The 26,856-nt window shown below is 37.6% G+C and overlaps 1 protein-coding gene across 4 annotated transcripts in view; it reads left to right on the forward strand.

Moving 5' to 3' along the window:
• DST (dystonin) overlaps window positions 1–26,856 on the forward strand; it is a 611,236-nt gene that overhangs the window by 323,213 nt on the left and 261,167 nt on the right. For 2 of the 4 annotated variants that reach the window (XM_036768012.1, XM_036768013.1), the window contains exons 4-5: window positions 2,119–2,196; window positions 9,618–9,710. In XM_036768012.1, the coding sequence (XP_036623907.1) occupies window positions 2,119–2,196; window positions 9,618–9,710 (171 nt within the window). Of the gene's footprint in view, window positions 1–330; window positions 430–2,118; window positions 2,197–9,617; window positions 9,711–16,621; window positions 17,675–26,856 lie in introns of those variants that run through there. The other 2 variants (XM_036768011.1, XM_036768009.1) reach the window with 2 other exon arrangements.

Raw genomic sequence — 26,856 nt, forward strand, 5'->3', positions numbered from 1 at the left:
ATATGTCTGATATGTAGTCAAGATGTCGTTTATAATTTTAAGGGTAACATTTCTGTTTTTTCCTGCTATTTTCCTTTTGGATTTTGCTTAGCAAAAGTTGGATGCATAATATAACTTCATATTAAAAGACTCACAAATAGTAAGGAAATAAATATTCTTATCTAAAAATGGTCTAACCTACTCCTCAGGTATCATTTCCTTTTTTTTTTTTAAACATTACTTCCCTTTCTTGGTTACCTGTTCTCTTCATTATGTTCTTTTCATGCTCTTTTCATTTCTGGTCTGTCTTGTGTCTTTGCTGTCCTATCTTCTGTCTGTTATATTCATTAGCCAAGAGAGCGAGATTTTTTGAAGACCTTACGGTTGGTGAGTTCAACAGAAGCATGCGAGTATGAACAGCATGAGGATGTGGAGGATGAGGATAAGGGGGTAGGTGTCGACCCCCATAACTCTACTAACTTAGTGTTTCAAGTGTGGTGACTGCTACTAGATAAGTAACCCACAGGTTTGGAACCATTAATGGATAGGTAGGAAGAATCAAAAACACATTACACAAAGTGGGTATTCACGTACTGGAGAATTTGGTAACCAGAGAAATCTTTTCACTTTTAGCACATTTTCAAATTGTTAAACAATTAAAGTTTAGACACCTGCTGGTTTATGCTTGTTCTGCACTGCATAGTAACTGTACAAATCGGATAAACCATGCATGACAACAATATAATCAAAATCAAGAATTTTCTATGAAATATTGAAATCTAGCAATTAGAATGCTAAAATGTTAACACAATGCATTTTGCTTTTGGGATTGAGATTTTGATAATGGCAATTATATCCTTATGCAAATCATTATATATAGTAGTTCCGCCGGTAACTATATCTTAACTGTTCTCAAACCACACATATTTGACAGCTGCTGTTTGACATATTCTCTACATCTGTCATGCTATTTAGAGGGGAAAAACTTTGAATTGTGAAACACTGTATTTTGATGAGGCTAATTTATGTGGAGTTTACTCAAATTTAACATACGTATGAGGCAGTTCCAATTCTTCCAAAGACATCTTCACCCAGTTACTTTGATTTCAGTGAAAACTATGCATTTTTTATTGGAGTGAATTTAACTCATATTCTTCATCCAATTACACAGAAAGTGATTTTTCTCTTCTGTGGTCTGCTATTTGTTATATTATGACACCTTTAGCTTCAGCAAACTTTTCATATTTGAGAAGCTAAGTTGTCAGTCTTTCTTTTTTTTAATTTTTTACCTTTGAAGGCTTCACATGATGAATTTCAACTTGGTTCATCATTTTTGTTGTTATTATGCTTTATTCCAATTGCACATTTCCCCATATTTTCCTCTTGGCAACATAATCATATTCCATAAGGGAAACTGCCAATAAAAAAAATCCATTTCTGTTTGTCAGATTCATAATGATGGAGACAGTAATCATGTCCTTTCTGAAGTAACACAAATAATCATAGTGTCCTTTTCAGCTTTTTGAATTCATGAAAAATCCAAAAATAAGAAAGAAGCATATTATTCAGGTTAGAGGTCATCAACTTAACTGCTTTTCCTCTCTTGCTCTATTTTTGCTGTTAATTTTTCATCTCATTCTTTCACTTGGTGATTTTATACTAATTGCATGCTGTTTTGCCACATTTCCATTAACTTGCCATTTATAATTAAAAAGAAGCCAAAACTCTTCTTTTTAAATTTTGGTATTTTTAAGAAGGTAAGGGATATAATATTTAATTATCTTAATGCATCCTTTTATTATCAAATGAATATGAACCAGACTCTAGTCAACTTGAATATTCTATGGTATACTCTGAGAGAAAAACAGATTTCCTTTCCTTTTCAAATTATTCCAATTTTTTCCTCTTATTTTCCTCTCATTGTACAAAGAAAGGAATGTTTGAAAAGGGCCAGTATGTATATTTGTATTTATAAATTAGTCAACTTGTTGAAACCACAGCAGTAAATATCACTTTGTTTTCAATCCTTATGTAACTTATATTGTTTGGATTCAGTGAGAGAAATATTCAGTAAGAGAAACATATCCCATCAGGGAGAAACTATATCTTTTTTCACAGCCCATATTTTTCCATTTTTAGCCCCGGGAGAAAGGTCGGATGCGTTTTCACAGACTACAGAATGTACAAATTGCACTTGACTATTTGAAAAAACGCCAGGTATGATATTTTTTAAAACCTACAATATTATAAACACTGGATGTTAATGAATGAATATGTAGAATTGTATCAGGAAAAGAAAGAGTTAAAATATTTCGGTATTGAAGTATTTTAACTATTAAGCTTGTACTCTAGTTATAAGTATTTTAAGTTTTTTTTTAACACTTACCAAAAGAATATTGATAGGAAAGAATAAATTAATACAAAAAAGCAGTTATTAAGCATTTCTATATGCTAAGTACAAAAGATACAAATGAAATATACAACAATCCCTGTCCTCAAAAAGCTTGCATACTAATAAGGGAAGGCACTACATTTTAGAGTAGTGATGGCTGGGGGAGAGCATGTTTCAGACTTAGAATTCATAGTGTAGGGAATGGGACAGTAAAGTAATCAGCTAACATGCCCCAAGACAGAGATTTAGAGAAATTATAGGTGTCTCCATCTCTATTGGTATTAAGATCTTAAAGGAAGGAATGGATATCACTAGCTAGAGATAAGAGTTTGTCCATTAAGTTACTAAGACTTTTTCTTTTACTGTTTTTTGTTTTTTAAAATTTATTTTATTTTTAATTTATGGAATAAAACAAGCATTTCCATAACATAGTATAATAAAAAGATGACTGCACAGCACATGAAACTTTGCTATTCCTTTTAAATACGTAATAAAGTTATCATGTAAATTTCCTTTTTCCTTTTTTCTCCCCCATAGTATTAGACATAAATGTGTATATGTATAATATACAAATTAGACATAAATGGATACCATTAGACATAAATATGTATATACATATGTGTATATATTTGGATAGGTATAATCATTCTACACATACTTCTGCTTATCAGTTCCTTCTCTGGACCTTTTCTTAAACAAGTTTAACCAGTAATAAAAAGTTATTTGCAAGGCAGCATAGCACAATACATAAAGAACCAGTCTCAGAATCTGGAAGACAGGTTCAAGACCTCAACTCCTGCCTTTCACACAGTCAGTAAACAAGCATTTAAACTTCTATTTTCTGTAGGTACTGTGCTAAGCACTGGAGATACAAAGAAAACCAAAAAGCAGTTTCTGCCCTCAAGGAGCTCGCATTCTAATGAGGGAGATAACATCTATATAACTAGATACATATGGAATAGGTGAAGGTGATCTGAAAGGGGAAGGCATTGGCAGTTGGAGAGGGAGTACTAGGAAAGGGGCAGCTAGGTGGTGCAGTGGAGAGTGTTCTGATCCTGGAGTCAAGAAGACTCATCTTTGGGAGTTCAAATCCAGCCTCAGACACTTACTAGCTGTGTGACCCTGAGCAAGTCACTTTACCTTGTTTGCCTCAGAGCTAGAGAAGGAAATGGCAAACTACTCCATTTTCTCTGCCAAGAAAAACCCAAATGGAGAGTTGGACACAACTGAAATGATTGAACAAGAAGCTCTGCTGCAGAAGGTGAGTTTGAGCTGAGCCTTGGAGGAAGCCAGGGAATATATATGGTAGAAGTGAGAAAGTAGAACATTCTGGTCATGGAAGACAGCCACTTTGAAGGTACAGAGATAGGAAATGGAGTGTTGTGTTCAAAGAACTACAAATAAGTTTGAGCTGAGCCTTGGAGGAAGCCAAGGAATATACGTGGTAGAAGTGAGGGTACCTATATCATAGAGTTTGTGAAGCAAAGTAAGGTATAAAGATTGGAAAGTTATGAAACCTGATTGTGAAGAACTTTAAATTCCAAACTTTGAATGTCAGGAGATCCTGGAGGTAATAGAGAGCTATTAGAGCCCATTGTATTTGACATGGTTAGTCCTATGCTTTAGAAAAATCACCTTGTCAGCTGAGTGGAGGGTGGATTGAGTGGGGAAGATTTGAGGCAGGGAGACTCATTAGAAGGCTTATTGTAGTAGTCCAGGTGAGATGCAATGAGGGTCTGAAGCATGGTTGGATCAATATGAGTGGAGAGAAGGCGATAAATACAAGAGATGTCATGAGGGTAGAAATTACAATATTTGGCAGAGTATTGATATGTGGGGTATTAGTAAAGAATAGAGGACAAGGGGTTGTGAACGTGGGTGATTAAGAGGATAGTAATACCCTCAACACTAATAGGAAAGTTGTAAAAAGGTGAAGATTTGGGGGGGGGAGGGGGAGGAAAGGCTCTTGAATTCTGTCTTGAATATGCTTTTTCACTTTCTTTTGACTCACCTCTCCTCCCAACTCTATCCTACCTTGGTAAAGTTCTGTTATTTCTATCTTTTTAACATCTTTCACATTTGTCTCCTCTGCTTTGACACCAAAACCACCCTGGTGCAGGCCCTCATGGCTTCATGCCTGGATTATTTCAATAGCCTGCTGGTTAGTCTCTCTGACACAAATCTCTCCCCGCCCCAATCTATCCTACTCAGCTGTTGTTTCAACAATCTGGCTGGCAGCTGTTGTGGGGGTGAAAGACCAGTTCAAGCCCAACAACAAGCACACTGCCAGCACGCTGCAAAAGCCTAGGTTATTTTGATCTGCTTTAGTAAGGAAACCAACGTTAATTGGTTAACAAGCTTATTTTAATCCAGCATACCAATATCACTCACTTAGTTCAGGGGAAAAAGCCAGCACCTTGAACTTCAGAGCAAAATACAAATAAAGTACAAACATCGACAGACAGACCTTGTCTGATTCAAATCCCAATACACAGTTACCAGAGTTTAACAAAGTCCCAACATCCAGGTTACGAGCTGGAGGGCTCTTAGCTACAGCTGCCCGAAGTCTACGCATGCACCACCACGAGTGAGAGCCCTGCGCAAATGGCTCAGTCTTCTCTTCTTTTAGCATTTCAGACATCATCTGAATGACCAGAACTTAGGCTCCTATGATTGGCTCTTGAGTTAGCACCTCCCCTTAGTACCCTGGGAGCTTCACACCCACATAGGCTTAGCACATAATAGGGGTTTGGGCCTGGGGCTTGGTACCTAGTAAGACTCAATGAAATACACTGAATTACTCAAAGGAAACAAAAACCAAACTCTTCAAGGGCACTTGGTTGAACTGAGTGCTAAGAGCCCATTTTGCTTACCAACACAGCTGTCAAACCGATCTTCCTAAAATACAGATCTGACCATAATAATTCCCCCCCTCCCAATTCAGTAAAGTCCAGTGATTCCTTTTTACCTCCCGGATCAAATATAAAATCTACTGTTTGACATTCAAAGCCCTTTATAACCTGCCCCACCCCTTTCCCGTCTTCTTACATCTTACACCTTGTCTCCAACCCCCCACATAATGATCCAGTGACACTGGCCTCCTTTTTGTTTCTTGAACACTTCACTCTGTTTCTGAGCATTTTCATTGGCTGTCTTGCAAGATTGGAACTCCCTCCTCATCTCTACCTCCTAGCTTCCCTGACTTTCTTCAGGTTCCAGCTAAAATCCTACCATCTACAGGAAGTCTCTCCTGATCCTGTGTAATGCTAATGTCCCTTTCTTGATCATTGCCCATTTATCCTACATAAAGCTTGTTTTTACATTGTTGTTTGCATGTAGTCTCTCTCATTAACCTGGGAGTTTCTTGAACGTAGGGAATATCTTTTGCTTTACTTTGTATTCCTGGCACTCAACACAATGTCTAGCATATAGTGGGTGCTAAATGAATGTTTATTGATGAACTTTGGGGCATTTCTTTTTAAGATGTCCAGGAGGCAGTTGGAGATGTGTGACTGACGCTCAGGAGAAAGATTAGGGTTGGATATAGAGATCTGGGAAACTTGTGCATAGAGTTGATAACTGAGCCCACAGAAGCTAATGAGATCACCAAGTGGGATAGCATAGAGTGAAAAGAAAAGGGGGTCCAAGGCAGAGTCCAAGGGACAGCCATGGTTAGGGTGTGTGACATGGATGAAGAATGAGTTAAAGTGGTTAGACTGATGGGAGGAGAATCAAGACAAAGCAGTATCTAGAAACCTAGAGAGAAGAGAATATCCAGAAGAAGGTGATCAACAGTGTCAAAGCTACATAGATGTCAAGGAGGATCAAGATTGAGAAGAGGTCATTATATCTGGCAATAAAGAGACCATTGATAAGCTTGGAGAGGTCAGTTTTCATTTAATGATTAACTGCCAGTTGCAGACAGTTTAGAAGAGAGTGAGAGGTAAAGAAGTGAAGGCACTGATTGTAAACTGATTTCTCAAGGAATTTGGCCACAAAGTAAGGAGAGATGTAGGAATATAAGTGAGTGGGGATGATAGTGGTGGCAGTTTGCTGGAGAACTCAGGACGGGATGGGATCAAGATTGTAAGTAGAGGGATTTGCCTTGGTGAAGACAAGGGCCACATCTTCCTCTGTGACTAGAATGAAAGTGAAGATGGTGAAGGGAGATGTCTAGATGTCTGAGGGAGGTAGGGAGAGAAGAAGGCCTCTCAGTGAATGGTCTCAACTTTTTGGGGTTAAGTCAAGGGTGAGGTATTTGATTGAGGTGGTAGGGAAAAGGTGACATGAAGATAGATGAGAAGGTTGTGGTGTGCAGGGTAACTGTGAATGCTCAGTTGAGATAAAATGACATAAATTTGTAGTGGGTCCAGTTTGAATGGTTTCATTGATTTCATCTGGCTCTGTTCAGTGTAAAGTGAATAGGAGCAAAGAAGGCAGATGGTAAGGGTAATTCAGGTTTGAGGCTTGGCAAGGCATGATAGGCCTAAAGTAGGCAAAGGATTAAGAGGCAAGGAAATTGAAGGTGGACAATAGTGTAGAGTTGAGTTGGATCACCAGAGGGTTAAAATAGGGAGGAGAGGAAAATGTAGCGAGAGCAGGAGTTATGGTCTGGGAAAGAACTGAAGGGAAGAGGGAATGGAAGTCATGATGAAGATAAAACAGGATTAGGGGTCATAGGGCATAGGGAAATATGCAGTGACATGTGGCATAGCCTTCAAAGCGCCAGGCCTGGAGTCATGAAAACCAGAATTCAAATCCTTCCTCAGACACTTAATGGCTGTGTTACCTCGGGCAAGACACTTAACCTCTATTTGCCTCAGTTTCCTCATCTGTTAAGTGGAGATAATGATAGCATCTGCCTTCAAGGGTTGTTATGAGGATAAATAAGGCAATGATTGTAAAGAACTTAGCATAGTTCCAGGCATAAAAGTGCTATAGAAATATTAGCGATGATGATGATGAAGATGATGATGATAAGATAAAGGAACTTGGAAATTCTTGAAGATGGAAGTGGAACACTTACAAGTGTGGTGAGGACAAGGTTGTCACAATTTTTGTGGTGATCTGAGAAGGAATGGAAGAGTGCATGGGAATTGAGTAGCTTGAGGAACTGGGACATTAGTGTATTTTAGGGCATACTAATATATATACATAAACACACGTATGTATACACATATACACACACATATATACATATGTACACGTGTGTGTGTGTGTGTGTGTGTGTATTTAAAGTCACTAATATGAAGACACGGGGGTGGGGAGGAGATTCTGTGAACCAGGCATTGAACTCATTGAAGAATGAAGGAGAAAGTTCTGTGGATCTATAGAAAATAGCCACTGGGATCTGAATTGGGTAATAAATTTAGATATCCTGAATTTTGTATAGGAGAAGTTGCTTGGTGAAGGTGTTCAAGGGAGAATGTGGAAATGGTGATGGGGAGCAAAGAGTACTTCAGCTCTTTTACCATGAGAGAATGAGAGAAGGTATAGCCAGTAATACTAACAGTGTCAGGGGATACAATATCATTAGGAAGGAGCCATGTCTCAGTGAGGGCCAGAAGATGGAAGATGCGAAAAAGTTTAAAATGACAAGAAGTTTATTGGTTATGGAACAGATCTTTCCTAGGCACAGTGAAGGGGCAGCTAGCTCTAGAAAAGAACATTATGGAGTAGGGTTAAGGTGAATAGGCTTGAGGATAGGGAATGTGGTTTGTACATCTTTCATACATTTCAGGATTATTGGGATGAAGTGAGTATGAGGGGATAGGGGTATGCTAACAATGGTTAGTAGCAAGTCTAGACTGACTATCAGTAGTTTGAAAGAAATTTGTTGAAGTAGGCATGAGATTAGACTATTGGAGGTCCTCCTCGGAGGAGGCCTTAACCTTCTGACAGAAGAAGGTGTCATGTCTTGTGAGACCCAAGGAGTCCTCCTTCCCCGAAGGTATGAGCACATGAGATATGGCTTGGTTAGGAGGTCAGGGTATTTTGCTCTTCCAGGAAAAGGCTCTGGGAGGGGAGGAGAAAAACAAGTCTTCAGGGAAGCAGTGACCTGTGCTAGTCTATTAACCTTTCAATGCCCCAGGCAAATCTCTACAACTCTAAATTGCAGAGAAATTTCCTGTAAGCCTTGGCAGAGCGTTTTCTAAGGGAGAATTCCCCTCACACCAATGAAATCACAGGCCTGGACCGAAACACCAATAACAAATAATTTTACAAAGAACCTAGAAGTCACCTTCTATGGGCAGTGAGGTGGGGCAGTGGATAGAGCACTGGGCTTGGGATCAGGAAGACTCATCTTCCTGAGTTCAGATCCAGCCTCAGACAGATACTAGTTGTATGATCCTGGGCAAGTCACTTAACCCTGTTTGCCTCAGGTTGTCATCTGTAAAATGATCTGGAGAAGGAAGCAGCAAACCACTCCAGTGTCTTTGCCAAGAAAACCCCCAAATGGGATCATGGAGGGTTGGGCGCGACTGAAATGACTGAACAACCACAGAAGCCCCCTATGCTTTCACGAATGATACTGTATATTGTGGTGTCTTAAGCCAAAAGGAGAATAATGTTGAGATTTCCAGAAGGGAAAAGCAGATATGGGCAGATTTCAAAGTGGAGAAAACTTCATTCTTGAGTTGATTGTAGATCAAAGATCCCTATGATTCTGTTTTGAGACAGTTAATTTAGCAAGGATGACAAGAAATGGGGAAGAAAAAATGGGAATAAAATGAGATATTAGTAATAAAACAGGTAGTATCTGTTTCTTATTGTCTTTATTTCAAATAATTTAAATGCCTTTACTTAAAATGTTTTTAAATGTGAAAAGGTTAATTTGTTTAAGATGAAATCATTACACTTGGTTATTCTTCACTTGAATAAATGTTCTTAATAGTAATACTAAAGGAAGAATTCAGCTATAGTATAAGCATATACTATATGCACTTCTTTCTAGGCATCAGTTTCTTCATTTATAAAATGACAGTTTGGACTCGTAATTTCATGAATTGCACACAGAAGAAAGAGGGAGAAGAGGAGGAACTCAAATTAGTGGGTTGCTCAGTAACTCGGGGCCCAAGATAACTAAACAGGATAATAGTTTTAGATTAGGTGTTTATTTAAAGCGTCCGTGTGTTCTATGGAAACTTTGAAACTGATTTTATGTTGATAAAAGATCAGGGCGTGGACTTGTCTTAGGAAGCATTTTATGTAACATTGTTTTATCTCTCTTTTTTTTGAATCACAGGTGAAACTAGTGAATATTAGGAATGATGATATAACAGATGGGAATCCCAAATTGACTTTGGGATTAATATGGACAATAATTTTGCACTTTCAGGTGAGCTTTTTTATTTTTTTTGAATCCCATAATTTCCATTGCTTATTCTCTGGCCTATCACTATCATGTTTTCATTTGTCTCACGAGAATAATTTAGATGCATTAGTGTGCTTTGAAAAAATTGAAATACAAGAAATATATTCGTTAAATAATATATCTTTATACTTTGTTGCTTTATTCTTTCAAGGAAAGGAAAGCAATCATTTTGGCCACTAGTAGCACCACTTATTACTTTGACATTTCTTTTTCATTTGTAAATAAGATCACAAATGAAGCTTCTTTTTTTGTTTTACAAACAAAGCTTATTGTCTTTGTTTCAGAGTCTAAAAGGGTCCTGTTTTATTGTGTAGAACAAACTTCATCTGTTAATTAGACTTTTTTGTGAATCGTTACTTATAGCTAGTTTCCATATTGAATTTTGGTAAGTGTTCCTTAGCATAGCTTAATAATACTGTACAAACCATTTTCTAATTTGGCTAACACTAGATGGCACAGTAATTTTAATGTTGCAACCTGCCCTGAATTAGGAACAATTTAATTGATGTTTGTGTAGGGCTGTGCTTTCTGGGAATAACTACAAAGGATATCACCTACAAATACTATGCTAATTTAGAGTAAATTTTGATTCTTACTTTATAATTGCCTAATCATATTTTAACATATATGCTGATTTTACTCTTTTGTCTATTGGACATTTGGTCATGTAATTTTGAAGTTTGGTTTAATTTTCCTAAGTACTGTGTTACTGACTCAAAGAAAATCACAATTTGAATTGCTTATATGATAGTTAAAATTTTTAAACTTTTGTTTAAGAAGAAATAATAGTTACTAGTTACTGACTTGAAGAAAGCATTTGACTTCATTGGGCAACCTACAGCCTCTTCTTCAAACAGTAACAGAAATAGCTTGACTTCTGTAGAGGGCTTTAGGATTTGCAGAATGTCTTGTACACATTATCTCATTTGATACTCATAACTCTGTGAGGTCAGTGTTGTAGCTGCCATCATTTCCACTATACTTATGAAGTACCTGAAACTGAGAGAGCTTAAATCATTTCAATAGAACCTTGCAGTCTTCCACAAAGCACCTCCTACTCATACATCAAAAATTATGACTGAGATAACTTTCTTCACTCTTCCAGTAGAATGTAAACTTCTAGAGAGTGTGGACCATTTTACTTTAGTTTCATATCCCCTAGCACACAGCAGGTACTTAATAAATGTGTATTGATTGAGCTACTGAGAGTGGCTATTGGTTCAATTGTGAAAGGGAGCTGTGTTCCTCAAAGGTATTTGCCAGTGTCATGGAAAGTGGCATGAATTCAAACAAAAGAAGCATCCCCTTTTATTGGTGAAATTTTCTACTCCTTTCTCCAAATGATTTTATATTAATTATGTTGAATCTGAGGATGTTATATAGCCTTCCAGAAAAATCCATAAGTGTGTGAAAGAGATTGGTATAACCATCCACACTGATAAGCCAAAATAAATTCAAAATGTATATTGCCCAGAATACAATGTACAGCTGGAGAAGCAGATCATTGAGTTAATCAATACGCCTCTCTTAGATGGATGCTGCAGATGGGTAATGTCCCTTGCCCTGAATTGACTAGGAGGCAGTTAAGCTGATTTTGAAAGTTGCATAAATGCTTTCAGTGATGCCAAACTGCCCAATGCTTGCAAAACCAATTTTTTTGTCAACATGGTGCTATGTTTCTTTGGCTCAGAGAACACCATAGTCATGGAAGTATTTAATAGATGGGACAGTATGAGGAGTATATTGGTACCCTAATATTAGAGGAAGCCAGGAGGCTTAGTGGATGGAGCACTGGGCATGGATTCAGGGAGACCTTAGTTCAAAATCAAGTCTCAGATACTTACTAGCTGTATGACCTTGGACAAGTTACTCAACCTTTCTCTTCCATAGTTTTGTCAACTATAAAGTGGAAACAATGGGAGCACCTTCCTCCCAAAGTTGTGAGGATCAGATGAGATTAAATTTGTAAATGGCTTAGCACAGTGCCCAGCACACAGTGAACACTTAATAAATGCTTGTTTCCTTTCTTTCTATTAAAAGAATGAGGTCTCCAATTTGTTGGATAGATCCTCGATATAGAATGTATGGAGATATTAGTGGAGGGAGTATTTGCATGGATAAAATGATTGGTCTGAGTACTCTAGTAAAGCTTGAGGAAGAAGAAAGGCTTGGGAATAAAAGTCATCCTGGAAACTCTAGTTTCTAAAGCCATTATGAATACTTGCCTTCTCTTGTCAGAGGAAGAGCAGTAGATGAGAAGTCAGGAAATTGAGGTTCTAGTTCTGGCTCTGCTATAAGGCATCTCACCTCCCAAGGCCTCAGAGAAACAGAGATATATTTTCAAGGGGGAGGGAAGGGAAGGCCAAAGCTTGGTTGACTCATTAATTAGCAAGACTGAGAGGATGATTCTGTTGAAGACATATCTAGTTTAAATGATTTCTCTAAGATGTTGGTTAACATGGGAATCTTCCCATGATACTATCAAGAATCATAGATTTAGAACTGTAAGGGACTTCAGAAATCGTATAATAAAAGCTAATGCTTTGAGATTTACAAAGAGCTTAACAAATATCTCATTTTATTCTCAGAACACTGAGAGGTAGGTACTATTACTATCTCCATCTTACAGATGGGGAAACTGAGGCAAATAGGTTAAGTGACTTGTCCATGATCATTAAGCTAGTATCTGAGGCTGGATTTGGTCAGGAAGATTATCTTCCCAAATTCAAATCCTGCCTTAGATACTCACTAGGTGTGTGACTCTGTGCAAGTCACTTAACCCCGTTTTCCTCCATTCCACATCTGTAAAATGAGCTGGAGAAGGAAATGGCAAACCACTCCAGTATCTTTGCCAAGAAAATCCCAGATGTTTTCATGAAGAGTTGAACAAGACTGAAACGACTGAACAAACAACAACTTCCTGACCCTGGGTCCCATGCACTGTGCACTGCGTCACTTAGTAACCAGTCTCTTCTTTATGGAGAAGGAAGCAGGGCCAGAGAACTTAAGTGGCTTGCCCCAGGTTGTAAGTTCAGAGTCAGGATTTGAAGCCAGGGCTTGGCCTTTCTAAAACGGAGTCCTCTTTTTCTGGACTATACTACAGTGAACACTATATGCATTTGTGAGAAATAGATGGAGTAGATCATGTTCCATCAGTGATGGCAGGGAGAAGATGCTAGATCTGGGATGAGAAAAACTTTCTTCAGGGTTTTAAGGGAAGAGATCATCTCCTTGCTAGATTTCATGATTGAGATAAATTCTGAATTCATAGCTCTAAAGACATAGTACCTTGACTCCCTTTAGGGATTATAGATTGAGAGGTGGAAGGATCACCTAGATCAGTCCTACCATTTTACAGATGATGAAACTGAAGTTCAGAGAGGTGGTAACACTGCCCTAAGGTCACATAGGTAATAATTTGCAAAGGCAGAATTTGAATCCTGGTCCTCTTACTCCAAATCATGTTACCAGTGTAACACAACACAATTTGTTTTAATAAGTCTTTTCCAGGAGTGAATGTGTACTTTTTGTAGGGGAAAATCCTGATTCAATCGAGAAAGTAACCTTATTTATCGACAGTTTCTAGACACCTAAGAAGTGATTGAAGGTAAAGATAATTGATATAATTAGTTGCAATAATTTTTTTAAAAATTCAATGCTTCTTTACTTTTCAATAAGAAATGTTGATATGGTGAGAAAACTGTTTATTCATGCGTATGTTTCACACACATTTATATCTACATCTATACAATGTACATATGTGTATCTATATGTATGCACACATGTAATACATAGTATCTGCATGAATTCATATGTGGATACATATGGATTAGAGTTGCAGAGGATGAGAAGACATGGATGAATTGTGCTCCAGATTAGTGTAGGGAATACTGACATTGTTAAGATCATAGATTTTTGAAGTGACAAAGAAATTTTACATTTGTTTTTCTTTGGAATTCCTTTAATTTTAATGAATCATATGCATTAGAAATCAGTGTAAAGGAAAGCTGTCTGGTAGGTTTATCTATGGAAAGTTAATCATGAAAGAATCAAAAAGACCTTGATGTGAATTTGAATTGGCTATAAGGAAGGGAGCCCAATGGCACATACTTGATGAAGGTGTTATATAGGAAATCTCTAATGTATTTTTAGTGTCTGGAATTAGAAGCCGTTATGGATCTTTCCTCATCGCCCCCATATTAGCCAATATTAAAAATAATTCATTAATAATAATAATGATAATAACTGACACTTATAGAGTGCTTTAAGGTTTTCAAATGCTTTATATATATTTAAGCCTCATAACATCCTCTTAGGTGGTACAGTGGATAGAGTACTGAGCCTGAATTCAGGAAGACCTGAGTTCAAATCCAGTTCCAGACCGTGTGACGCTGGGCAAGCCACTTAAATTCCACTTCAGTTTTCTCAACTATAAAATAGGGATAATAAAAGTACCTTACAAGATTGTAGTAAGGATCTAAAATAAGATAATATTTGCAGAAGTGCTTAGTGCAGTTCTTGGCACATAGTAGGCACTTGTATTCCCTTCATTCTCTCCCCTATGTGATTTAAGTACTACAGATGTCTTTATTTTACAATTGAGGAAACTGAGGCTCAGCGATGCGAAGTGCCTGGTCCACTATTACACAACTGGTAAATATCAGATTTGGAATTTGAACCCAGCCCTCTTTCCAATAGATCACATTGTGTACCAAGACATATTTATAATGGAACGCTGCAATATTTTCTCATCTTTAAGTAAAATGGTATGCTTCTGAGTATTTTGGTTGATTTTTTTAATTTTTGGATTGAATATGCCAAGATTTATCACTAAGTATAACAGTGGTAATATTCCCTTAATGGGACTTGACTGCTTATCTAATACTATTGATACCAAAAAGAAAGCATTGATTTCAGAAAGGTAAAAGAAAATTTTATGTAGTATTTATAGACTTTTTTGTCTTATTTGTATCACATATAAATCTGTACAAATATGCAGTTTATTTTTTAGGTACTTTATCTCAGGAAAAGCATAATCTATCAATATTTTTACCTTTGTTGTGTAACTGAATCCATACAGCATCATATGATTGTAGATTTAGAGTGGAAAGTACCCTTTGTTCAATTTAGTTCAATCCTATGATTTTACTGTAACAACAATGTTGCTACTTGCTATTACTGTGGCTATGTCAGGCCAATAACACCAGCACACAGGAGGGCTACTAGCACAAGTTCTTTGATCTGCTTTTCTAAGGAAAACAACTTTAAGGGGTTTACAGTCTCACTTTAATTAAACACACACACACACACACACACACATACCATTCACGTATTTCAGGTGGAAAAGTCAGCACCATGAACTTCAGAGAAAACACAAACAGAAATTACAAGCAGAAATTATATAAACAGAGCAAATAACACAAATCAACAGACAGGCTTCTAGCCATCTGACCAAGACATTACATGCATAGTTACCAGAGACAGAAGCACTAACATCTGGGTTTTTCAAAGCTGGGGGTGGGGCGGGGGGGAGAGGGACTCTTTAACAGCTACCCACAGTATTCACAAGAACACTCTTCCAATGATTGAGCCCCCAAAGCAAAACCTCTCCTCCCACAGTTCTGAGAGTTCTATCTTAAAGTCTACCCTCAGAGTATATATACCCTTCACACCTCTTGACCCAATTAGCAAAAGGGTATGGGCCTTCCTAGAAACAAAGGCAAGACTTATTCAAAGACACTTGATTGCCTCAGTCCTGAGAAGCACTCTAAAAGAAAAAAAATAGTAAAATGTCCCACTTTGCTAGTCCTTACATTTACATATGAGCAAATTAAATCTCAGAGAATTTATGTGACTTGATTAAGATCACACAGGTAGTAAGTGGCAGAGCTCAGTTTTGGACCCAGGTTCTTTGATCACATCCAGGATCCCCTCCCCCCCCCCACTGCACCAGAGTTAATACTGCTAATTGCCTTGTCACTAGTCATTTGTCATTCAACAAGTTTATCCCTCCACTGCACCAGAGTTAATACTACTAATTGCCTTATCACTAGTCATTTGCCATTCAACAAGTTTATCCCTCCCTATCTACCTTCAGTTTTTTCTTTATCATTACAGGAGGCCCAGCATTTTATTTCACTGAATTTCGAAAAGAAATTTAAAAAATTAATTCCTTTACTGGAATGGAAGTACATTATAACAAGTGTGCCTGTTCTGCATGTATTTTTGGATTCTTTTAGCAGTATAAAAACAGGGAGCACGTATACCTAAATTTTGTTTGTACTGTACCTACACAGCTTTTAGATATCAGGAAATAAAGTAGGTTGCTATTTTGGAAAGAGAATGAGGCTTAGTTTGAGGAGACTTGGATGTAAATCTGGAAGTGATGATATTCAGCTGTGTGACTAAAGTCACTAAAACTCTCTGAACCTTGGTTTTCCTCATTTGTAAAATGTAGAATTTAACAAGGTTGTTGTGAAGATGCTTTTCATTCTAAAGGACTATAGAAGTGTGTGCTTTTATTCTAAAAGAGTTATTTTTTGAGGTTTCTTTTGTTTGTTCATGGAAAAAAATAGAGGTATCATAGAAGGTTATAGTGGGAAGGGACTTAACGTGAACATGTAGTTTTAACAGCTGCATTTTACGGATGAAGAAATGAAACCTGTGTTTGAAAGGCACATTGCTAAATCATTCTTAGCTGGCTGGTATCTGCTTTGTTATTTGCTCTCAAGTTTGTAGTGCTGGCAAATAGTTTCAAAGGTTGTTGCAAACTTTGACAGTGTGTGCACATTATGTTAAATAGCAGAGAAAACCGAAAGTTAAGATGTAAGGCTCTCCGGACGCTGTCAAATTCCACGTATACTGGGAAAGCTCCTTGGCATTACATTTTGACAGCAGTAATGTTTGTATAAGAGGATTGGTGGCCAGAAATAAGCCACAGTGTCTAATCAGACACAGAGGCCTGCCTGGGCAGTATGCCATGACATTTCTTGTGAGTGTATTGCTCATAAGCAAAATGGCCTCATGCTGAAGAGGATGGACATGAAGTCTGAGAGGAATTATAATTCAAAGAGGAATTTCAAACTCCCTGGAAAGGACATCAATGTGTAGAGGATTTGGAAATGAGTGAATCTGTGGAGCTCTGATTGCTTGCAAATCAAATGGGGAATATCTGTGGATGTGTAAGAGCAGAGAAAGAAGAACAGTATTTAAATCCTGCCAGAGCTCCCTTGAATCCTGAAAAGTATTCCCCTGGAAGAAAATATTTCAGAAGGAAACCGAAGAAACGAGTTGTAGAAGAAACTGATTCAGGCCAAGTTCATGAAAATGATGGAAGAAAGCAGAGAGATACTCATATTTCAGAAAAGGAAGAGATTTTCCCCAGTGGCTTGGTATTGGAGAAACCCTCTGTACCGAAGGTTACACTGGGTGGTGACATTCTGAGACTGACTCCAGAAGTTTCAGTTGACAGCATTAAGCAGAAACCTTTGCTGAGTGCTGCAAACAGGGAATTTTTTAAGGTGAAAACTTCTCTAGCTAAATCTGATGAAACAGGAGGAGAAGTAAGTAAACTGAAGGAAAACAGTTTAGAAAAAGACAGTACTCCATATTGTGCAGAGAGAAAGAAACACTTAGATGATGTCAACACAAGAGAATTAACATTCCAGAGGAAAACTGGTGTTTTTTATTTTCAAAAAGCAGCCAGCCCGAACTCTCTTCGTTACAGTCTAGAAAGATCATCTGAAGAAAGTCAAAACCTATCAGGTCATTTTAGCAATGTCAAAGAATCACAAAGCTTGGAAAGACTTCTTCCTCAGGCAAAAGACAGCCCTCATGTTGGAAAAAAGAGAAGTTATTCTTCTTGTACCAATTTGTCCTTTGCTTCCAGGGGCCCAGAACTTGCTACCCTTTCAACAGTTGGAAATGAGGTAAGTAGGACTTGGGGTTTGATAATGGAAAGTGTAAGTCCTAGTGTCCATGTTTGGTTTAGATTCTGCAGTTGCATCTTTCAATTATGGGGATTTTTCTTAAAAAGGAGCAAACAGTCCACCAGCTTTAGGCAATAAAAACTCTATGATCACCACTGATGATGGCAACGGTATCAGCAATTGACAGTTGCTTTAGATCGTTGCTTTTCTAGAGGCCCCTGTTTTAAGACTATAAATCGCAGAGCAGTTGCAGATTTGAATTGGTAGTGGGAGTTTTCCTTACTTGGGAGCTTCTTATATGGATGAAATCATACGTTTGGACCAACTGTCATTTATACAGTGCTTTAAAGTTTGCACAAAGCTTTATATGGACTATTTTGTTTGACCCTCAGGACAACCTGCTGAGATGGTATTAGAAGTATAAGTGTTATTATCCCCATTTTACAGATGAGGTTTACTGATAAGGAAACTGAGGCCCATACTTGGCCATGGTCAAAGTGTCAGTCAGAGGTGAGATTTTGACCCAGATCTTTTAACTCCAAGTCCAGTACATTTCTCACTATGCAACACTGCCCCTTCTTTTAAAGGGGGTTTAGAAAAGTGTGTATGTGGTTTTTCTTTAATTGAGAAGGATAGATATTTTTTATTCCTCTAGTTCAAATTACTTAGAGCTATTTATATAAACATCCTTCCATTGCAGGTGTTAAAAATTCTTTTCTCCAATGAGATAATGAATGGTAAAGTGCTTTGCAAATGTTAAAACCCTAAATGCTAATTGTTAGTATCATTATGGTTTATCATTATCTCTCATCTCATTAGATGAAGGTCAGTTAGAAACAGTCCTGGACAAGTCATTACCCTGCTCTATTCTTTACCTTGGAATGGTAGATTGACAGTTTGGTCCAGAGTCAAGGAAGACTGGCCCAGTTCCTGCTTTAGACACTGTGTGACCCTGGACAAGTCACTTAACTTCTTAGTACTCTCTTTAGTCAGCTCTCTAAGACTATAGAATTACATTGGTAGAGGGAATTTCCTCACTAGGAAATTTCCTATACTAAATAAATCCCTACCTAATGTTCTGTGGACAATTGCATAGGTGATCAAATAACTGCTTTTTTTGTAGTACAATAAAAGTAGTAAAATGTAAGCTCATTTTTTATTTGTATTCTCACTGAAAGCATCTTAAGGAGAATTCTTGTCATAGGCAAGATGGCAGGAATAATATGTACCTTATCCTCATTCCCACGTGATTTTAATTTCTTCTGCTAGTTAAAAAAGTTTTTTGACTGTTTTTCATTTCGATTGGTTTGGAAATTGCGAGAATTTGCTATAACAATATGTATTTAAATCTGAGTATTAAGCTTTTATGCACCGATGCTCTGTCTTTGCTGTGGTGGTTGTGAGTCACAGTTGGTTGATTTCTCAAGGATGTTTTGAGGACTGTATTTGAACTCTGAGGATTTGCTGTGTACAAATCCATGAAAGAGAGCCAGCTTTATTATTATTCTGTTCTTCTCATCTTTTCTTTATTATTATTATTATTAGTTCAGCTCAGTTAGTAGTAGTGACATCATTCATAGCTTTTTGACAGAATGTGGCATATTTATTAAAACATATTTATCCACTGAAAAATTCCAAATTTCCATCCATTTTTCATTTATATGCAAACATTATGTACATGCTTACTACCAAGACATTGTGTTATCTTAATCTATCCTATCTGGCTGTTGCCTAGATAGAAATTACTTTTTATGGCTCAGCCTAAAATATAAATTAGTAGTGCCACATAATTTAGAGATCCCAGCATTTCACCATTGGCTTGGGTCCATTTGTTGACAAAATTACTCCATCATGGTTTTAATTTCCGAAAAATGGAGATGGTGGTAATTAAATTTGTCTTCCTAAAAACTTTGGCAGCCTCAAATAATCTGTGTATGCCTTCTGTCTTCTGTTGGTAGGAAGGAATTGGCAATTTTATCTTATAGCTTTTTGGTCATTGAAAGAAAAACTTTATTTCATGAATATAAATGACAAGTGTTAATCAAATTGAAACAGTCTGGAATTCTGAGCAAGGAGAATTCATTTTTCATTGCCTCAGGGCAGAGGTAATTTGTCCAGAGACAAATGGCGGCTTTATTGGTGGCTTTGGTGTGCATAGTCATTGTTTACATTAGCAAATGAAGTCGGGAAAAAGTAGCTGGTTCTAAAGTCCCACCACACCTTGCCAGCATCATGTCATTCCATCTGTTTACATTTTATTGAGGTGAAGTGCAAAAACTTACATACAATCTATTTTTATGTCTTTCTAAGGCTGGCATAGAGGTCAATGGAAAGGGAAATCTACTTGATCCTACCTGCTTATGTCTGAAATTCTCTTTTTCCTTCAAACACAACCTTAGTCTGGTCTTTTGAGTAATTTTGATGTGAGGATGAGGTAAAAATAAAATTTATTTTCTTCCATCAATGGAAATCTTCCACCTGTAGCTTTTGATGCTGCTACATGAGAATTACCCTGAATTTGTTTCCTCATTGTTGTGCCTGGCCTTTTTTTTTTAAATCTGCCTTTAAAAGTACTGAATGACTTCTGGGTGATTCATCTATTCAGCTCCATAACTTATCTGGAGAATTCCTGTGAAAATAATCAAAAAGCCTGCAACCTGAATTGCTTTTGGATAATTGTTTCTTTCCTGTTTTCTGCTTATCTGCTTTATCTGATCCCCCCCTTTTTTTAAACTTCCTCATTCTTCATGATGTACTTGATCACCATTTTTCCCTCCTTCCCTTTTATTTCCAAGCCTTGGACTTCATTGCACTATAAAATTATAATATCATGCCAGTGACAGCATCTCTGCCAGAAACATTTGCTATTAGCATGGAAGAATCTTTTTCCTATCATGTTCTTCCCTACTTTCAAATCTAGGGGAATGAAAAACAGCAAAAATGTAGGTGGTTTTTTCTCTGCTGTAAAATGCCACGAAATAGAACAAATTGTAATTTGTGATTATATAAGTATTTTCTATTTCCTGTCAAATGTGTCACTATTTAATGGGAAGAAGGAAGAAAGGTAATTAACTGTTTCTACTTGTTATGTATGTTCTTTAAACCCATAATGGGTATATAGAAGCGCAAAATTATGGAATAGTAAGGGAACAAAAAGGACATTTAGTCTAAACCATGCAAGGTCACATGTCCACCAAGTAACTGTATTCCTTCAGGCTGTGCTTACCTTTCTTTAGCAGAGTACATATTTGTTCTTGGCCAGGACAGTTTTCTTTGGACTCATGTCCATTTTGGTATAAATCCCTGACTTCCTGTCTACTTTGCAGCCAGATCCCTGGCCTTTGGTTCAGTTGAGGACAGATTGCTGGCCTCCTGCTCTTAATCATACCACTCTGTGTGTCATCCTCTAGGATCATTTGCCCTGGATTTTTTTGGTCATTTCACTTTACCCATGTGGTTACTTGACCATTGACCAACTGCACATAGGTTGCTTTGGTTTTATCTTTATTACCCCACTTTGCCAAATAGCTTTTAAAAAGCTAATGAAAAATTTAAGAAAAATGAGAGAAATATACATATACCAGAAAGAGACAGGTAGAAAGATACACACAATACACAGATACAGATGTAAGTGTGAGGTATGGAAAGTTCAATTCAGGCCTGATAGGAAACAAGAACCTTAGGGACAAAGGGAGATGGAGGTAAGTGCTATTAAGAGAGACAATATCTTGAATCTTGGTTAATCTCCTTTATATGCTTGAGGACCACAACTCTATGTGACTAGCAATCTTTATCCCAGTAACACATTGGGTACCTGCTGTCCACACCGTGTGAAATTGTTTCTGCAGATTCTGTTCATCCTTTAGCAGAATATACATATACATACATATATATTATATATATACACACACACTTGTGTTTACAGATGTATGTATTTCTAGTATGTTGTCATTTTTGGTATATATTTTTAGTTCTCTATTATACTGTAAGCTTCATGAGGGCAGTCACCGTATCAACTTAGACTAGGCACTTAATTTTTGTTGAATTAAATTGTTGAGGGAATGCAAGTAAATGCCCCACTTTCCAATTATCTTCTAACTCCTATGTGGACCAAATAATCCTGTCAACATTTTTCTTGCCTCACAGAACTTAGTGTGCCCACTCTCCCTACATGTAGATAATACTTCTCAGTTTTATTGAGATAAAAGTGCTAGCATTGAATGCTACTCTGCTGAGGCCATGCTGGTATTAAGGCCTGGGTTTTAGAAGGCTATGCCAGCAGAGAAATAGCCCTGTTGGGTTCTCATCCGCTGGAAAAACTTTCATCTACAGATGTTAATTAAGCGCCCATTATGTTCTAGGCAGGGTGCTCTAGGTTAAGGAGATGAAAAGACAAAAGTTCAGAACTCCTGCCCTCCAGGAACTTACAGAGTGAGAGAGACAAAATGTACATATGTAGGTATATGCAAAATATATACAAGGTGAGTTTGGGGGTGATGCTAGCAGCTGGATGTTTCAGGAAAGGCTTTATTTAGAAGGTAACTCTTGAGCTAATAAGCCTTGAGGCCAGTGAGAGTTGTGAGAGATGGAAGTGAGGAGGGGCAGTATATTTTAAATACAAGATAGAAGTTCTTAACTTTTTGTGTCATGGATCCCTTTGGCAGTTTGGAGAAGCTTATTGACACCTTCACAGGATAATATTTTTAAATGCATAAAATAAAATATATAGGATTACAAAAGAAATCAATTATATTGAGATACAGTTATCAAAGTTGATGTTGTTTTAAAAGAAGTTCATAATTGCTAGATTAAAAATCTTTGGTATAAGGGAAAGAACACTAGCTTTTGAATCAGAGGATGTGACTTTAAATCCCACCTGTAATGATCACTACCTGTGTGGCCTTGGCCAAGTCACTTAACTTCCCTGTGCCTTGCTTTCTTCTGTGAAATGGAGGGGTTGGACTAGATGGCTTATGACGTACATTTTAGCCTTAGGTTGCGATCCTGTGAGCTAGTGTGTGTGAAGTACTCTGCTTTGTGCTAGGGATACAGTGATTAAAAAAAAATAAATCTTAATCTCTGCCCTCAAAGAGCTTGCACTCTAGTTGGAGAATAAACATACATAAATAAGGTTGATATAAGATAGGTTCTGATAAGACATAGAAGACAGAGCCGGACAAAGTTTTAAGAAAATCTGAGTAAGGACAGCCTCACTTCCATCAGAGGGGATCATGGAAGGCACCATAGAGAAAGAACACACCTGAACAGGACATTTACAAAAAGAAAGATTTCAGTGAGCAGTGATATGGAAAGAATATGGTTCACACAGTGGCCCACGTAATTGCATAGATGCCAGAAAAGGAAGAATGAGATTGAGAACAACTTGTAGCCTAATTTGCCTGGAACCTAGAGTACTCAAAGGAGAGTAGTATAAAAAGTGATGGGAAGGTAAATTGAAACCAAATTGTGAAGGCTTGAATGACAGATTAAAAATTTTGTAGTGTTGGCAGGAGAGAGTCAAGTAATTGTCAAGTTGGCATTACATTTCTACATTTTTACCCCATGTGGCATATAGGGTGAAACCAGAGAATTGGGGTATAAATAGGAATCATTTTATCTCCACATTAAGACTTTTTCCTTCAGCTTTAATGATCTGTCTAAACTATCATTTCTATAAAAATGACTCTCAAGACTATTTATCTAGCCCTAGTCACCTTTCCTAAGTGTCAGTCTCACACCAGTAAATGCCTTTTGGGCAATTACTTAGTCTGTCCAAACGGAACTCATCATCTTTACCCCCAAACTTATCCTTCTTCCACGTTTCCCCAATTTCTTCCAGACACTCAGGTTCCCTGAATCATTACTGTTTCCTCACTGTCCCTCACCCTACGTATACAATCAGTTGACAAGTCTTGTCAATTCTATTTCTACAACATATTCTGCATCTGTCCTGTCTCTCAACTCATATGGCCACCATCTTAGTTCAGGCTCTTTTTACTCTTTTATTGGGCTACTGCCATGGCTAACAAAGTGGTTTTCCTGCTTAATGTCTCTTCTGTCCATTCCATCATACTACCACACAGTTACCAAAAGTATATTTCTAAAGCACATGCTTAAGAAACTCAAATGGATGCCTATGATTTCTAGGATCCAATACAAACTCATCTGTTTGGCATTTAAAATCCTTTCAACCTGGCAACACTCTGCTGTTCCATCCTGATTGCATGTTATATCTCTTCCCTCTGCTTTATTCTAGTCAAACTGGCCTTGCTGTCTCACACATTATATTGCATCTCCCTTCTTTGTGTCTTTGCATTAGCTTGCTCCCTGAGCTGATAGGCATGCTTTCTTTCCCTCTGCCTTTTCAAATCCTTCGTTTCTTTTTTTAATCTTTTTTTTAGGTTTTTTGGGGGAGCAGGGCAATCGGGGTTAAGTAACTTGCCCAAGGTCACACAGCTAGTAAATGTGTCAAGTGTCTGAGGCTGGATTTGAACTCAGGTCCGCCTGACTCCAGGGCCGGTGCTCTACTCTCTGCGCCACCTAGCTTCCCCCCTTAGTTTCTTTCAAAGCTCAGTTCAAGACCTCTTAGATGAGGCCTTTATGGATCTCCTGAGCTGCTTGTGCCACTTTGCCCCCTAAATTACCTTGTACTTGTTTCAAAATATTTTCTGTATACTTATTGGGATATAGTTATATGTATGCATCTTATGCCCTTCAATAGGCTTTAAGATCCTTGAGGTCCATTCCATTTTTGTCTTCGAATTTCCAGTGGCTGGCAAAAATGCTTGTTGTGATTGACTGAAATTTTTTCATTGAAAATACTCCATATAGTTGAAATCCGTAAGTCAGAAGTCACCTTTTAATCTGTAATCTAGATCACAACTCATTTACATCTTTTTAGCCTATGTTATTCATGTCCAGGTTTTTCCTTAATTTTTCCCCTTCCTTCAGATAGCATAAAATTAAGTAGATGAGATAAAGTATTAATATACACAAGAAGTTAAATAGCCATATAAGAATGAAATAGCCATATAAGAATGAAATAGCCATGAAAGACCATTCTAGTAGAGACACCCCTTGGAGACATTTGGATTAATTTCCAAATAAGTGGCATTGACAATAAATCTGTGCTGAGTTCATAGAGGAGAAAGATCAGAAGATCACCATGGGTTGACATAGCGTGTGAGTTGTCAGTGCAGTGATTTGATCTGGGGTTTGAAAATTAGTAGGACTTGGATAGATGGACAACAACAGTGAAAGACTCACATTGTAGGAGGAATGGTATAAGCAAAGTCTTGGAGGTGGGAAAGTACAAGGCATATTTTAGGAGCAGATTGTAAGACATGTGGAAAAGGCAGTCTTCCACTTCTGTCTTTCTATTTGTCCTTAGTATCTCCTCCAAATCCTTTATGATAGGCACCGCACTCCAATCCTTGGGTCTTATTAACCCAAGTAATATTTAGTCAAAGAGGATCATTCCGTTTCCTTACATTCTTAAAAAAGCCCAGGATTTTCTAATATATGGCAGCATGAAGTATAGGTATCAGTGTAACAGAGGTCATGTAGTATAATAGCAAGTTGGCAGAGGGAATTTCTTCCTCTGGGAGTTCCCTATAGCAGTGAAATCATGGTCTCTATCCTCCTAGGAATAAGTAATAATGAATGCAAGGGGATAAAGTAGGTGATTTCTTAAAATTTCTCGTACTCTCTCTTGTTTCTGTGATACAGATCTATTAATTGAATTGGTTCAAGGCATAACAATTTAGCATTGTTTTAAACTCTCACCACTTCCTACCACACTTAAACAGAAGCTAATTCCATACTGCTTATGTCAACACAGATAAGTGTTTCCAAGGGATTTAAAAGAGAAAATGTTTGCTTCTGAACAGTTTTCTCACAAATGTTTCAACCATTTTGGCAGAAATAAATGTTTTGAAAATATTTTTAATGTTTGCATGGAGATTTGAAAATGTGAGAAAATGTTCAAAATCTTGTAATTGTAAAGAAATCTAGAGTATTTGAAAATTATCTCCAGGCACATATTTGCAGCCTTAAAAGTCAAGTCAACAATTATTAATTAAGCTCTTGTCATTTGCTAGGAACTTTGTTAAGCTATAGGTATACACAAAGGAAAGCAAAAAAAGAGCCTCAGTTCTCAAGGATCTCATATTTTAATGGGGGAGACAACATGCAAACAACTGTGTATACATATGAAATATGTACAAAGCAAATTGGAGGTAATCTCAGAGAGAAGGAACTGGCATTGAGAGAGACCAGGAAAGATCTCTTGTAGGAAGTGGGATTTGAGCTGAGACTTAAGTCTGAAAGCCAGGAGGTAAGGATGATGAGAAAGAGCATCCTAGGCATGAAAGACAGAAATGGAGTGTTGTATGATAAGAAAAGAAAGAAGGGCAGTGTCTCTGGATCATAGAGTTTGTGGAGAATAATAAAGTATAAGACTGGAAAGGTAGGAAGGGTCCAGCTTCAAAAGGATTTTAAATGCCAGAGGGAAAGATTTTTTATTTGATCCCGGGAGTATGAGGGAGCCCCTGGAGTTTACTGAGATCACTTTGGCAGCTGGGTGGAGGATGGAGTGAGGAAAGGCTTGAGGTAGGGAGACCAATGAGAAGGCTATTGCAGTAGTCTAGGAGCCATGACCTATAGTTTAAGCAGTGTGGTCTCAAGTGGAAAAAGTTTAAGAAGCCCTGGTCTAGGCGTGAGATAATGAGGGCTTGCGCCATGGTGGCAGCTATTTTAGAGATGAGAAGGGAGCATATGCTAGAGATGTTGGTTGTGAAGGTAGGCAACTTGGAAACAAATTGAATATGTGAGAGTGAGGAGTCCAGGATGACACCTAGGGTGGGAATCTAGGGGATTGGGAGAATGGTGGTGCCTTTGATATGGGAAAATGGAAGGGTTCTGGGGGAAAGAAACTGAGTTCAGTTTTGGACATGTTGATTTTATGATGTCTATGGAGTATCAAGTTTGAGATACGCAATAGGCAGTTGGAGCTGAGGGACTGGAGGTCAGGAGGGAGGTTAGGACTGAACAGATCTGAGAATTGACTTCATAAAAATGATAATTGAATCTATGGAAACTGCTGTGATCATTAAGGGAGCTAAGCTAATACAGAGGAATAAGAGAAGAGATCCCAGGACAGACTCTCGGAAGGGATAGCTATG

The sequence above is a fragment of the Trichosurus vulpecula genome, chromosome 7, assembly GCF_011100635.1.
Source record: "Trichosurus vulpecula isolate mTriVul1 chromosome 7, mTriVul1.pri, whole genome shotgun sequence".
NCBI classification, from domain to species: domain Eukaryota; kingdom Metazoa; phylum Chordata; class Mammalia; order Diprotodontia; family Phalangeridae; genus Trichosurus; species Trichosurus vulpecula.